Below are 14162 nucleotides of genomic sequence, written 5' to 3'. Positions count from 1 at the left end.
CTACAACCATGAATTTTACTTTAGCATTATTTATAAGAATAGGGAAAAAACCAGAAACAACTACAGATTTAGCAATATGGCAACAATTAGGTGAATTATGTTAAACCCACATGATAAAATATTATATTCAATGACAATGGAGACTAATAATGGTTTTAAAAAACTAATATTTCTAAAATATTTGCAATAACATATAATATTATAAAATGAGATGGATACACAGCTAGCTCTAACCTATGATTATATTAGAAAAACTTAACAGACATCAAGTTCCTTTGATCTCATGGAACTTTGTTAGTACAACAATGTTGACAGAGACAGAAAAAACACATAACTGAACATTTCCACACGATTTAGTTTTTCTAACACATAATGGACATAAGTAAAGAAAGCGGTGCATGGGTCTTTTTAACAACAGCTTGGCTCCCTGCCCTCGCATCTGTCAGCTCTATAGCTAGGAGCACTGGATCTGGATCCAATCCTGTCTCTAATCAGAACATCTCTCAGCTCTAACTAGAAGCAGCTCAACCTGGTCAACTTCATGTCAGTGCTAATGCGACCTTGGACACTTTGATGCTTTGTTTCCTAGACCAAGCTCCAGGCCACCTGCCTCTAACTAGGATCCTTCCCTAGTGGGCATCAGTAACTTGGCCCGACTTTACTGTGCATGGACCAGTTCTCCCAGAGGCTGAAATCCTGCCCCCGGGGTCCCAGCCCAGAAAACGCAGAGTGCTTGTTCCCAGACTCCCTTCCTCCTGTTCTCCCAGGACCTCCTGCCTGGCTCTGCTTCTATCCATCAAACAGGGCCTATTCATCAAACAGGCCTATCCTATGGGCATTCCCCCATTATTCACCTAACAAATATTTATTGAGTATTTAGTCTAGGGTCCAATCACTAGTCTAAGGTTCTAGGGATACGGCAGTGAACAAAATGGACAAATATACCAGCCATCCTAGAGCTTGAATTCTAACAGGTAGTGCTTACATTTAGTAGGGGCATATGTAATTTCCATCATCCCAGCACTCCTGCCCTTCAAAGTGGTCTTCATATCTCAAAGTCTAAAGTCCGGAAGCACTGGAGGACTTGAGAGCTATAGATTTTAAGCCCCAACCTGTGGCTGAGTTCCAATAAAGCCTCAGGGGCAGAATGGAGTTAGTATGAAAAGAATGGAGAACGGAAACCATACCACAGGCTCAAGAGAACTCTGGTCTTGAATGCTGGACATGCTCCACAATAACTGTGTGACCCAAGAAAATCACTTAACCTCCCTGAGCTGCAATTTTCTAAGTTGTAAAAAACAACTCTCTGTCCAGGATGTTGTAAAAACTAAATGAGATCATGTATGGGGATTAACATAACAATAAAAAAAAAGGATGCACATTCTCCTGTGACAGCTAAAAAAAAAAAAACAAAACTAAATGAGATCAGTACTTAGCAAAGTGACTGGAACATGGAAGGTAGGCAGCCCCTTCTTCCTAAATGAGTATTTTTTATTCTATTTCTGCTGTCTTTTATGGGCATTAATCCACTTAAATTTCTTCTCCTTTAGTCCTTCCTCTCTAAAATCACCTCAAATCAAAAAAAATGACTACTAGTCGCTTTACTAACTGATCATGCATTTTACTCATTATATAGATCAAAATTTCCCCTGTATCTCCTCTGTATTCTCCAGGATTCTTCCTTTCCACAACCTCAGAATTTCATGAATAAAGAACAGACTAACAGACTATCACTGACTCCACATCCACCTTCAACACAGAATTTAAACTCGTTAGTTTAGGGTGGTGAGACTGAGGCACCAATCCACTGCCTAACGAAGAAAACAGGGACCAACAAGAACTGTCAGCAGGCCCCAAAAATATTTTTTTAAAAATTGAAATCAAAGCAAGCAAGTTTAAAGGGCCAAGATTATCAACAAAGGTAAGATACGAGTCTTAGTACAGGGACTAATGATGCTTCTGGCTTTTCAAAGGTGCTGCATGGATATATTCACAACTGTGGATGGTAACTGCCAAATAAAATGCCAAATATAACTGTCAAAATAAGTTATCTTCACTGTCTTCGCTCCCCAGGGCACTGTATTGCTTTATCACACACAACTCCCTCTTCTTCCTCTCCTCCTTCTTGGTCTTTCCAGTCTTACTCTCTCCCTCTTGCCTTTTTGTCTATGCCTGCTCCTTTTTTCATCTTCTTTCTAAACTGATTTATATTATTCAGAGCCTCCCTACCCCCACCAATTATGAAGTTTATTTCAGTGGAGTTTTTTCAAGACCAAAGAGACCGCTAATATTTTTTAAAGATTTTTTTTGTTTTCACAAATAATATAACGCTAAATCAAAACACATGGACACCCATTCATGCATGCACACACACATACCAACACTCACATACATCATATACTTCTTGGACAAACAACTCTTTTTCTGTCGTATGTTTATATATTCTCTCCTTCCAACCCTGTCTGTAATCAATATTCATATATCATCTCCCAACCCTGTTTGTCAAAGCCTAGGCTTGACATGAAATGGAGATTATAAGATAAGATCAAGATCAAATTATTGCTGGAGAATGAGAAGTGAGAAAATACATAAGAAAGCACATGTCAAGCAAAAAAAAAAAAAAAAACCAACAACAACAAATCCCTTTTAATAGGCAATTAAATAACTTTATCCATCTTACTTATTAGCCTCTCCCTGACCCCAACTAGAGCTTAATTACAGAATATGTGTTTCTCAATGTCCTTTATCAAAGTGCCTTAAGTCTTATTCATAACAGCCCAAAACTTTAAATACATGTCCATCATCATGCTAAACTGCAATAAACCCATACAACAGAATACTCAGCATTTATAAAAAGCAACTAACCACTGGAACATGCAGCAACACAGATAAATCTCACAAATGCTCTGTTATGCCAAAGTCAGCCTCAAAAGAATACATTCTCTATGATTCTATTTATATAAAGTTCAATATCAGGCAAAACTAATCTGTTCTAACAGAAATCCTATCAGTGGTTGCCTGGAGTCAGAGGTGAGGGATTTATTAGGAAGAGGCCTGAGGTTATAAATGCTCAATATCCTGATTTGGGTGTGGGTTAATGGGTATATTCATTTGTTAAAACTTAGCAAACTGAACATGTAAACAATAGCCCACTAAGGAAAAAAAAATGAATGCTTTAGGCCCACACTAAGATGCACCACAAGTCAGTGGAAGGCATTTATAAATTATGAAATAAATTTTTAAAATGAAAAATAAAAATCATACCTGACAGAACCCCAAATAAGAAAATAAATGAAAATATATCAAATGTATTTACATAACCAAATTTCTATACTAGTATTCGTAAAGTTAATTTAAAACAACAGCTTTTGAAGAAATGTTAGTGATATGCTACATTCTATTTTCACAAAAAATGAATCATATAACCTGGGGAAAGACACATGTATACTTAAACTAGATGATGAGAAGCACATTAATTTTACTAACCTGACAATGGAATTATGACGTTGAAATACAAAAGGTAATAATATTATTTAAAGTTGTGGGTCAATAATGCTAGGATTTATAAAACCTTTGGCTTATTTCAAACTAAATATGCCAGAACCACAGATAATTCAACAACTCTAGGCTCTCACCACCTAAACTGGTTTGGAGAGCGGGATCCTGAACACTGGCAGCAAGCCTGTCACAGATGTGCTTTGCCCCACATAGGTCCAAACGTAAACAATATGAGGCATAGGTCAAACATGAAGAAAAAAATCCACCTAATAAGGACTCTGATGTATATCTAACTTTTCCCTGCTCAAATTACGACACTGCTATAAGATGCTAGATCACAATCAGGAAGGAGCCATTTTTTGCTCATCAAGATAAAATTCTTCTTATATACCACATGAAGCTAATTAAAATATCAATCACAAAATGACTCAACGGTGGACACCTTCAAAGATTATATATTTTAGGAGCATCTAGGTGGCTCAGTCAGTTACGTATCTGACTCTTGGTTTCAGTTCAAGTCATGATCTCAAGGTCCTAAGATCGAGCTCTGCATCGGGCTCTGTGCTTAGCGCAGAGTCTGCTTGTCCCTCTCCCTCTGCTCCTCCCCCTGCATGTTCTTTCTTTCTCTGGCTCTCTCGCTCTCTGGAATAAATAAATAAAATATTTTTTTAATTATAAATTTTAATAATGTAAAGCCACAAGTACCTTAGTTATTAATATTTCTTGAATACCTAGCTTTTTAATCCCTAGCTTAAAAACCCTAGCTTTTTAATACCTAGCTTAAAAAACCACTTCAAGTTTGATGCCCATTTAAATTTTATAACATGTTCTTATGATAAACTCTCTAGATTTTTCTCAAACTAGCTGACCTCCAATGGCTTCTTCCATACTAAATTTTAAATAAGTTTTCATTTATCCTGTACTTTTAACTTATATAGAGTAAAACATAATTTAACTGGAATGACTGGAGAACAGATATTCTAGCTGGTCAAGTATTTTGATTAAAATTATGAGGATTACCAAGTTCAGACTTAAAATACAATAAAATGCAATTAACACCAAAACTCAATTGTAAATAATTTTTAAATTTATAATAATTATTAATATAAAAGAAATCCACCATTTTGTGCCTCTGGATAATAATAAACTAAAATTATCACAATTCTGGTAAAGCAATAAAATACTAGTTTACCAGTTTTCTGAGTATTAGAATGTCAGATAAATTCACTTCCATGATAGGATTTCCCACTACTATCCCATAAATAACCACTAATCCTGAAAGTTTGACTCAACACATTTTTACGTTTTTTTTTTTAAAGTTTTAACCTGTTTTAAGCACATCATCTGCCAAGCTCTTTTAGTCACAAAGAACTACTTTCTGTCTCATAAGAGAAACAGAACATGAAAATGGAAAAACAATAAGGCTTCCAAAACCTGTGCTAGGAAAAATAGCACTTTTTCTTGAACCACTGCCCGTCGAACCAATGGAAGAGGGTGTTACAAATTGGTACTGCAATCACCCCAGAGTGCTGTCTCCACACTAACCCAAATACACAAATCCTGTTGGCTGGAGAGAAATCTACAGCAAATTAAGATTTATTTATAAAAAATGAGGGAAAGGTTACATGAGCCATTTTTTTTTTTTTACCCAGTGATCCCAAACAATCTCAGTGGGTTCTTCTTCTTCCTCGTGGTCACAAGACTTTTTATTGCTGCCCATTTCTTATTTCTGCTCAACATTTACAGAGCACTTTAATATTTTTATAAGCTTTAACTGGCATATTTCATATATCACAGCATTTCTGTGTGGTGTCAAAGCATTATCAGCTTTTATTTATAATAGCTAAAAAACAGAAAAGCTAATGTCTTACTCAAGGCCATTCTTGAAATCAATGGTTAAAATCACGATTTGAGCTCTGAATTCTAATACAATAATTAACCAGAGTCCACTAGCCCATGAAGGTTTTCTAGCAGAGAGCCAATCTAAGGGGGCTCCTTATTATTTTCTGAGTTGTTCAACAGTAACTTAAATATGCTTGATTTAAATGATTTTATTTAAACCAAAAACATTTACAAAACTGCTCAGTAGATGTTTTTGCTCACCCTTAAGATAAGCCTGCTACTGAACTCCTCTGGTACATGAGCAACTTCTAATTGTGTGGCTGAGAATGGAAAATGGTCATTCAATTAAGATAACTAAAGGGCAGATCTGGAATGTGACTGTAATTAAGGTTAAAGCATAACCAAGTGTATAGTTACAGTCTCTGTCAGAAGAAATCATTCTTGGGGCGCCTGGGTGGCTCAGTCGTTAAGCGTCTGCCTTCGGCTCAGGTCATGATCCCAGGGTCCTGGGATCGAGTCCCGCATCGGGCTCCCCGCTCGGCGGGAAGCCTGCTTCTCCCTCTCCCATTCCCCCTGCTTGTGTTCCTGCTCTCGCTATCTCTCTCTCTGTCAAATAAATAAATAAAATCTTTAAAAAAAAAAAAAAAAAAAGAAGAAATCATTCTTAACAGAAGTGCAAAATAGTTCTTATTATTCAATCTCTATATGGAGACAGATGAGAATTCAAAATTCCGGGGCCCTACCCTCTAATTAAGAATCCAGGCCTCAATGAGCCACTATGGCTGGTAGAGTTCCTTACAGCCTCAAGGGCCTGGAGGTAGAAAAGACAACTACCAGATAATAAAATGTTCAGAAATGGGTCATCTAAAGAGAAATTACTTGTCAGTTTTTCTGGATTCCATGCAGAGGAGAGAGGCATTGGATCTGACGGCGCTTGATCAATTTCCTGATCACTAGAGATGTGTTTTATAGTAGAATGATAGTCCATTAGGGCCCTCCTTAATCCATTTGAAGTAACCTCCCTTCTCTATGATTTCATGCTCACCAAACAATCCTCTGATTAGAAGTCTATCACTTAGAGACCTAGGTCCTGGGAATGATGTGCATTGGATAACGTACACATCTATCCAGTCACTAGAAACACCTATTACCCTGTAAAGTAACAGGCTATAAAGGCTCTTAGGACAAGGGCCTTGTCTGTCTTACTGATACTGCATCACCAATAGCTGGAACACTGCCTGGCATAAAATAGATGCTCCACAAAATCTTAATGAATTACCACTGAAAACTGGAATTCATAAGGATCAACACCGGCATTGGAAAAATGGGAAAACTCAATACCTTTAGAAATAAGAAAGGGAAAGAGCAAGCCATGTATAAAGAAGCAGTGAAATAGTTATTAATCCTTACCTGATCTATCCTCATCTAGCTGACGATGTTAAAAGCCTTAGATCTTCAAGTTCAGTCCAATTCAGTCTTAAACTAATCCTGACCAAGACTGTGAAGTTTATTAGGAGCCCAACCAGTGTTTCTAGTCTGTCATTAATCTTGCTGCCTTAAATGTGGTCTGCTTCCCAAAGCATCCTCATGCTTACCAAGCCACGTTGTGAGCCCTAAAGCCCTGCCCAACTGAGCATGGCCTCAGATCCTGGATTTGCCATCCACAGTCCCAACTTTACACAGCTATGGTATTACAACTGCCTAGCGTTTACCAAGTCTCTTTCCCAACAAGTGAGCTTGGGGCTGTAGACTTGACTCACCGTTCACTCAGGGCAGCTCTTCCTGGATCAAAGACACTGTCAGCAGCCTAGCAGCAGGTACCACCACCACCACCACCACCACAAGACCTCCTGCTGCCATGCCTCCTGGAGCACCTCATTCAGACCTGAACCCGTCACTCGTCCTGGAGCACTTTCATTCGGATTACATGCCGCCCTCAATTTTAAAAAATACTTATAGGGGCGACTGGGTAGCTCAGTTGGTTAAGCCTCTGCCTTCAACTCAGGTCATGATCCCAGGGTCCTGGGATCGAGCCCCACATCGGGCTCCCTGCTCAGCAGGGAGCCTGCTTCTCCCTCTACCTCTCCCACTCCCCCCGCTTGTGCTCTCTCTCTCTCTGTCAAATAAATAAAATCTTTAAAAAAATAAATTAATTACAATTAAAAATAAATTAAAAAATACTTACTGAGTGCTTGCTCTCCCAGATTCGTGCCCCTATTCTTGGCCCCATTCATTTCTGGCCCAAGCCTCAATCCCAACTATGCTTTTAGTGAGGTCCCAGCATGTCTCACCTGTACATAAACCAGTTATCTAATGAGTGATGTTTCACAAGCTCCTATATATGAAAGAACAGAATTTATCCCATTTCAGACAAGAAAATAAAGCTCAGAGAAGGTAAGAACTTTGGACAAAGTCACGTGGTATTTCAATAGCACAGCCAACAGCTATCCTCTATTTACTATGCTTTGTTCCTTGTTCATTTTTGGTAGCATCAGGACCAAGCACAGGACTGAAGACTTAGCAGATACTCCATCAGTCTGCTTAAATGATAGGGTGTTTTCAATATCCATTTTAAAATAAATATCCATCTAATGGGAATCTCATTTCAGTGTTTATCTACACAATGCAGAAATACACACAGCAAAAGCACTGGTTTACCAGCCACTGCTTCACCTGCTCACCTGACTAACCAATTCTCCCAAGTTCTCTGTACTCTCTAATATGCTTGCACACTTCTGCCCCTCCAGCTGAGTTGCATTTTATCAACTCATACATCTTGGTTTCACTCCCAAATCTGTTTATGACACTTGCTACTGAAATTATATAATTTAAATAAACATATATAATCCAATGAGATATAAGTGTAAAAAGAGAGCTATTTCTATGAAAACTAAGTTGATTGCTTTAGAATGATTTGATCAATGTGTTACTGCAAAAAAAAAAAAAGCTCTCAAATTACACATGGGGGAAGGAAAGAGAAATTGTGTAACTCAAAGATGACTTTGCACTGAGATTTGTTTTCAAGTGTCTCAGTTCTTGCTGCACTTTTTTAAAAACTAGAAAATTAGAGTTGCTCCATCATTATGATGCCCTATGTGCAAAAAAGCATATGGCTCTCCGAGCAGCTAACCACACTAGTTTTACAACAAAAAATTGTCATACAATTTTACAGTTGCATGTTGTAAGTTAAAATAAAATATTTGGGGTATACATGTATTCTTTTTTGATGGTTTCTCCACTTTAATAGCCTTTTGTTGATTAAGTGGTCAACCATGTCAACAGGTCTCCTACTGTGGATGCTCTTTCCCTCTGATGCCTTTTTTTTAGGAACACCTCACTGGTAAAAAGTTATACAATATACTGTTAGCACTTCTGGTCTGAAACAAACAAAAATAACCTGCCCTACACCACCAACAAAATGGACACACTATGTTGAATTTTCTACTGTACTGAGATTGTATAAAATACTGTGGTGTGTTTATTGCCAAAAATTAATTTTAACTGTCTCTTGAAAAATTTCACTTAAATTCTGTTCCTTTTCCAAAAAGATGAGATTTTCTATCCCAAATAATTTCAATTTATGCAACATCTAAGTTTTCTGAACTGTTTAAAATATATCCACTCACAATTATCAGATGCTTCTTAAATTCTTCTGAAATGAGAAAAGTTCTAATGTAGACAGAACTTGTAGATGAACACTCATATAATATTAATTTGGAAATAAGAGTATTTACTTACACTGGCACTGTCTATTAAGATACTTACCTTTGTTTTTCACACTTACATCAAGTGAAAACTCTTAGCTACTTTTAGCAAGCCAAAACAAATACACAAAAGCTGAGAAGTCAAAATGTATGTAACAAAACCACAAATTTAGCAATGAAGTAAATGTTCTGAAAAATTCAAGTTGCTTTAGGATTCTCCAAAAATGTTGATCAACACATCAAATGAAGAAGAGTTAAACCTCCAATAATTTTTAGATAATGAAAAAAATATTTATTTTCAAATTTATAAACTCTCTTTTTAAGCAACACTAGTTAATGGCAACTTAACAGCTGCTATGTGATACTGAACAAATTACTTAGCCTTCTTGAGCTTCCTTAATTGCAAAATGGAGTTAATACCTATCTAATAAGGTGATGAATATCAAATGAGATATATGTAAAATGCCTAGTACATAACTGAAAATAAACCTTCATACAAACACACACATATAAAGCTAAGTATTCTTAACAGTGGGAGAGTGAGGCAGGGAGAGACAAAGTACATGAATTACCTAAAAGTGTATGCAAAACTCTGTGCATAAATGGCTATGTGCACTTTACTTGGGAAAGGGTCCATAGTTTTTCATCATTCTCAAAGGAATCCATGATGTCCCCAAATTTAAACAGTTTTTGTGTTTGTGTTTGTGTGTATGTGTTTTTAAGAGAGCTCGAGCAAGTGGCAGAGGGGAGAAAGAGGGGGAGAGAACCTTAGGAGCCCGATCTCAATCTCAATCTCACAACCTCAATCTCACAACCCTGAGATGATGATCTGAGCTGAAACCAAGAGTCAGATGCTTAAGCGAAAAAGCCACCCAGGCGCGCCATGATGTCCTCAAATTTAAAAAACTACTTTATAATAGCCTTTGACTTTATTTTCTCTGTTCCCAGATACATAATGTTTATAAAATTTCACTGGAAACTCTAGAAACAAGTTAAATTTAAATTACTCAATAGCAACAACAACAAAGTTCAATTAAAAGCATGATCGTGGTAAGATATATATTCTCCTTTTATTTCTCCTTTAAAAAAAATACACAAACAAATTCATTTGGCTCAAATTATTCCCCAACCTTGCCATAAATAAAAGCAAATACCTAAATTCAAGACCAAAATTTAAAAACCTAAACAAAAAAACAGCAACATCAAAAAAAAAAAAAAAAAAAAAATCAGGGAAACCCTGAAGAGCCAAGAAATTAAAGTGCTATTACTTATATGACACAATAATAATTATTCTTTTTTTGGAGTTAATGCTTCAAATTGATTCAATCCCTCATTCTGACTCAAAGTTCAACCTTCACCTCAAACAGTTGTGATATATATATTTTTTAATTTGTGTAATAGGAGACTATATAGTATCACAGAACAGGCCCTAAACTAGGAATCAGGGAAACCAGGGTTATGGTCCTGTTCAGGCACCAACTGACTAAGACAGCTGGACCTCAACATTCTATGGCACCATGATTCTACATCAAAACATGTAATCCCAAAGTAAAACACTAAGATATCTGCTATCCTAAAATCGTATTTTATTATTTATTACTAAAACAGAAACTTATTAAAAGAGAGGTTACCTGACCAGAGACTTGATTCTAGGTCTAATAAGAAAATATACCTATAACAACAAACTTTTGAACTACAGAAAGGTCTACTCCCACTGTCAATTCTCTCAAAATATATATACTCAGAGCAGGCTCCCAGTTGGGGCCATTTAAAATTTTAGCTTAACTTTAACAAGAACACCACATACCTCCACCATACCACTCCCTTCCCTAGGTGACCAGTGCTTATAAGAAAGATATAACAAAGTGTACACAGACAAAAATAAACAAGACAGAGGAGAGAGCAGTTTGGCATATCTTGATAGGTAAACCCTAATTTTGTATTTCACTGAAAAATACTTGTTACGGAAAAGGCAACTTATTTTAATCAATTTTATTTCCAAACTGCCTTTTCTAAAATAAGTATTTTTCAATGGAATATAAATGAGGCTAAGCTCTCTTCCCCCACCCCCCCAAAAATAAAAACTACATGAATATTAAGCATTTAGTAAGTCTGCCAAATACAACTCTTTGAATGTACTCCTGTAGGAGCTGAACATATACAAAAAAGGCAAATCAACATGGCAAGAGGTTTTCTGAAAGGCTGTGATGACTAATATTTCAGGACTGGAAAGTGATAGTTATTAAAAGAAAGAAGAGAGGCGTTCTCCCAGTTCCTCATAGGCCAATGTCTCCACCGCAAGAACTACTACAAACAGCACTGAGGGCTGAATTCACACAGTCTATTAGGCCTAAATCATCTTTTGCAAATTTCCCCCATGTCACATTTTATGACAGCAATTCATTGGCTGAAGGTCAGATACAGGGCACAATGAGGCCCATGAACTCAAATGAATTTTTAAAAAGGAGCAAAAAGAAAACCAAGATAAAATCTTGTTGAAAATGATGTCCCTAAATCCAGCAACTAGCATAACCGTACAGAAAAAATCAGATTGTTGGTACTGTTACTTCATGACATGAACCAAACACTTTCCTCCAGGTTAAAAAAAAAAGTTCGCATAGCAGTTGATTCACACCTTTATACACGACTTTAATATCCAAACAACCAAGGTTGTTTCAAATGCCTTACCTCATGAACTGGATTTCCAAGCAAAGGCAAATGAGGCCACCTGGGAAAGATCACCCGAAGGCTTCACCACTGCCAATATTTCAGATTTAATAACAGCATGTCTTAACAAGTTAATGTCCAAAGATTTCAGTCTCCAAACTCAAAAAGTTTGTATTATATTTCAACTAATTATAAGGGACAAAAGATTGAGCCCACACTTTCCTATCTGAGCAAGTAGAATTCAGAAATTATTTCTTAAGAAGTTAGTCCTAATTCTTTTTGTTGTCCTCAAAACACAGTTTACCTGTTGGAACAAGGAGTATAAATAAACTTTCAGTTGGCAATTTGGCATAACTATCAAAAATTAAAACATGCATGCACCCACTGATCCACCAATTACATTTGAGAAATTTATTCCATGAAGTTTTGGATATAAATATAAAAATGTCCATTCACTGCAGTACTTTTATAAAGGTGGAAAAATCATATATGCTGATTAACATATGGGATGCCATTCAAAAAAAGGAGCTGGGCCCACATATACTGACGTGTGAAGAACTTCAAGATACTTTGTACAGTGAAAAAAGCAAGTTTCAGAATAACAGGCATAGTGAAAATATACTTATATCAGGAAAACTGTGCATGGGTGTGAGTGCATGGGTATATGTAATTGCATAGAAAATGGTCTGAAACGATTCACACCAAGCAGATAGCAGAAGCTACCCTCTGGGGCAGGAGAATAGATCAATGTGTGTGGGTTGGGGTGAGTGAGAAAGGAAGGGCAGTTTAAAAGAGGCACTTTCACCTTCTACACTACATACATCTGTATTATTCATTTACATCATATATATATAAAACATTTGTTCTTTAAAGAAAGAAAATGCAATGTCAAATTTTAGCTAAATTCTAGAATCACAGAATATGCTGTAATAGAAAAAGAAGTAAAGACTGTTGATAGTCAAAAACATCCTTTGTAGATTTTAACCTCAAGGGAACAGAGAAATGTGGGCAGCATCAATCAGTAGTTAAAAATGAATATGACAGCGTTTTCACAAACAAGTGTCATTCAGAGAACTGAAAGATTGGAACTTCAAGACTATAAAAGATACTGAAATCAGAAACATCATTAGAAAGATGTAATCATTCCAAATGTCCCTTAGAAATTCAGTTTTAACAATGAATTCCATTACTTTGTACAAAAAGTATCCTGTAGTGTGGGTATGCTATTTTGATTTAAAAAACTGGCATGTACGAAGAGCCAAATGGTATGACGGGTTTACTCTCACCTGTACATTTTCTTCCGTAACCTGAATTTCTGCAGTGTAAACATAATCGATCAGCATCCTCAGAGTCCAGCCGTCTACCTCTTTTATTCGAACTCTCTTTGCTCGGCTCTCACTCATCTCACCTAAAACACAAAGGAGGAAAAGTGACACTACTGCAAGCCACTGCTGTGGAAATACCAATACCATTTTCTTGCCATTCACTATATTTTGTAGGCAACACAACCAGCCACTTTTTGCAGGCCTAAAACATTCCATTACCTCCCCTAGCAGCTTACCTAAGCAAATCATAAAATGTACTTCCGTTACCACATCAAAACAGTGAACATGCCACGTGCCCAGCTATAATACCCGTGGCATTATTAGGTTCAGTATCTGATGCTGTCCATGCTTTTTTTGGTCCATGCTTGTGGGCAGCTTGTTTTCCTTTTGGATTTCTACTCATGACTAGAAGAGTCACAATGTTACCCCTTTTGACTAATAGCAATGAGCACTTGCTAAAAAGGACCCACTTGGTTAGCAGCATTCATTCAATAAGCACAGCAGTGGCTGCCATGGGCATGAGTGGCCTGCACCGGACACAGAGGCTTTGTTCTCGGGGACAGCACGACCCTCATGCAGGAAACAATTAGGACACAAACTACAGAAGCTGCTGAGGGAATGCAAGACAAAAGAAAGATCACAAAAGGGCTAGTCAATGACATGGGTTTGTTACAGAGATCTTCTAGTCCAAGTTCTACTCCTCTTTGTCATCTGTGGTAACTTCATCCACAAACCTAAGTCACTTCCATACCAGCCTTTCTTACTAAAGCCAGATATTCTTCTATCTCACTGCCTGCTAAAAAGTGCTATAAGACCTCTCTTTTACTCACTGAACTAGTGAAACATTCAAGGATCATAAATAAGGTCCTCTCTTGTGGAAAGAAACAGGAAAGCAGAAAAGAGAAGGGAACTTAGGGAGAGAAAGCAGCAGGTTTGAGCTCATATGTGTGGACAACATAAAATGACCCAAGACATAGGGAAACATAAATTATCTAATGGTAGAGAAAGAAAACTTCAATTTAAAATGATGAAGGCAGTCTAAAAATTATGTTGAGTACTATGAGACACCTAGCACAAGGGTTTGGATCCATTGGGTTTCAAAGACAAAAGAAGCAGCATCAAAACC

The 14162-nt window shown here is 37.0% G+C and overlaps 1 protein-coding gene across 4 annotated transcripts in view; it reads right to left on the bottom strand.

Annotated features, from left to right (window-relative positions):
- Positions 1-14162, bottom strand: part of KLHL2 (kelch like family member 2) — a 101241-nt gene that overhangs the window by 55869 nt on the left and 31210 nt on the right. For 2 of the 4 annotated variants that reach the window (XM_032413140.1, XM_032413141.1), the window contains exon 4: positions 12998-13119. The exons of 1 other annotated variant lie outside the window; for it this stretch is intronic. In XM_032413140.1, the coding sequence (XP_032269031.1) occupies positions 12998-13119 (122 nt within the window). Of the gene's footprint in view, positions 1-11732; positions 11944-12997; positions 13120-14162 lie in introns of those variants that run through there. One more of the 4 variants, XM_032413142.1, reaches the window with a different exon arrangement.

The sequence above is a fragment of the Phoca vitulina genome, unplaced genomic scaffold, assembly GCF_004348235.1.
Source record: "Phoca vitulina isolate PV1807 unplaced genomic scaffold, GSC_HSeal_1.0 scaffold14, whole genome shotgun sequence".
NCBI classification, from domain to species: domain Eukaryota; kingdom Metazoa; phylum Chordata; class Mammalia; order Carnivora; family Phocidae; genus Phoca; species Phoca vitulina.
The sequence above is the reverse complement of the archived record's forward strand: the minus strand, read 5'-3'. Positions and strand labels throughout refer to the sequence as shown.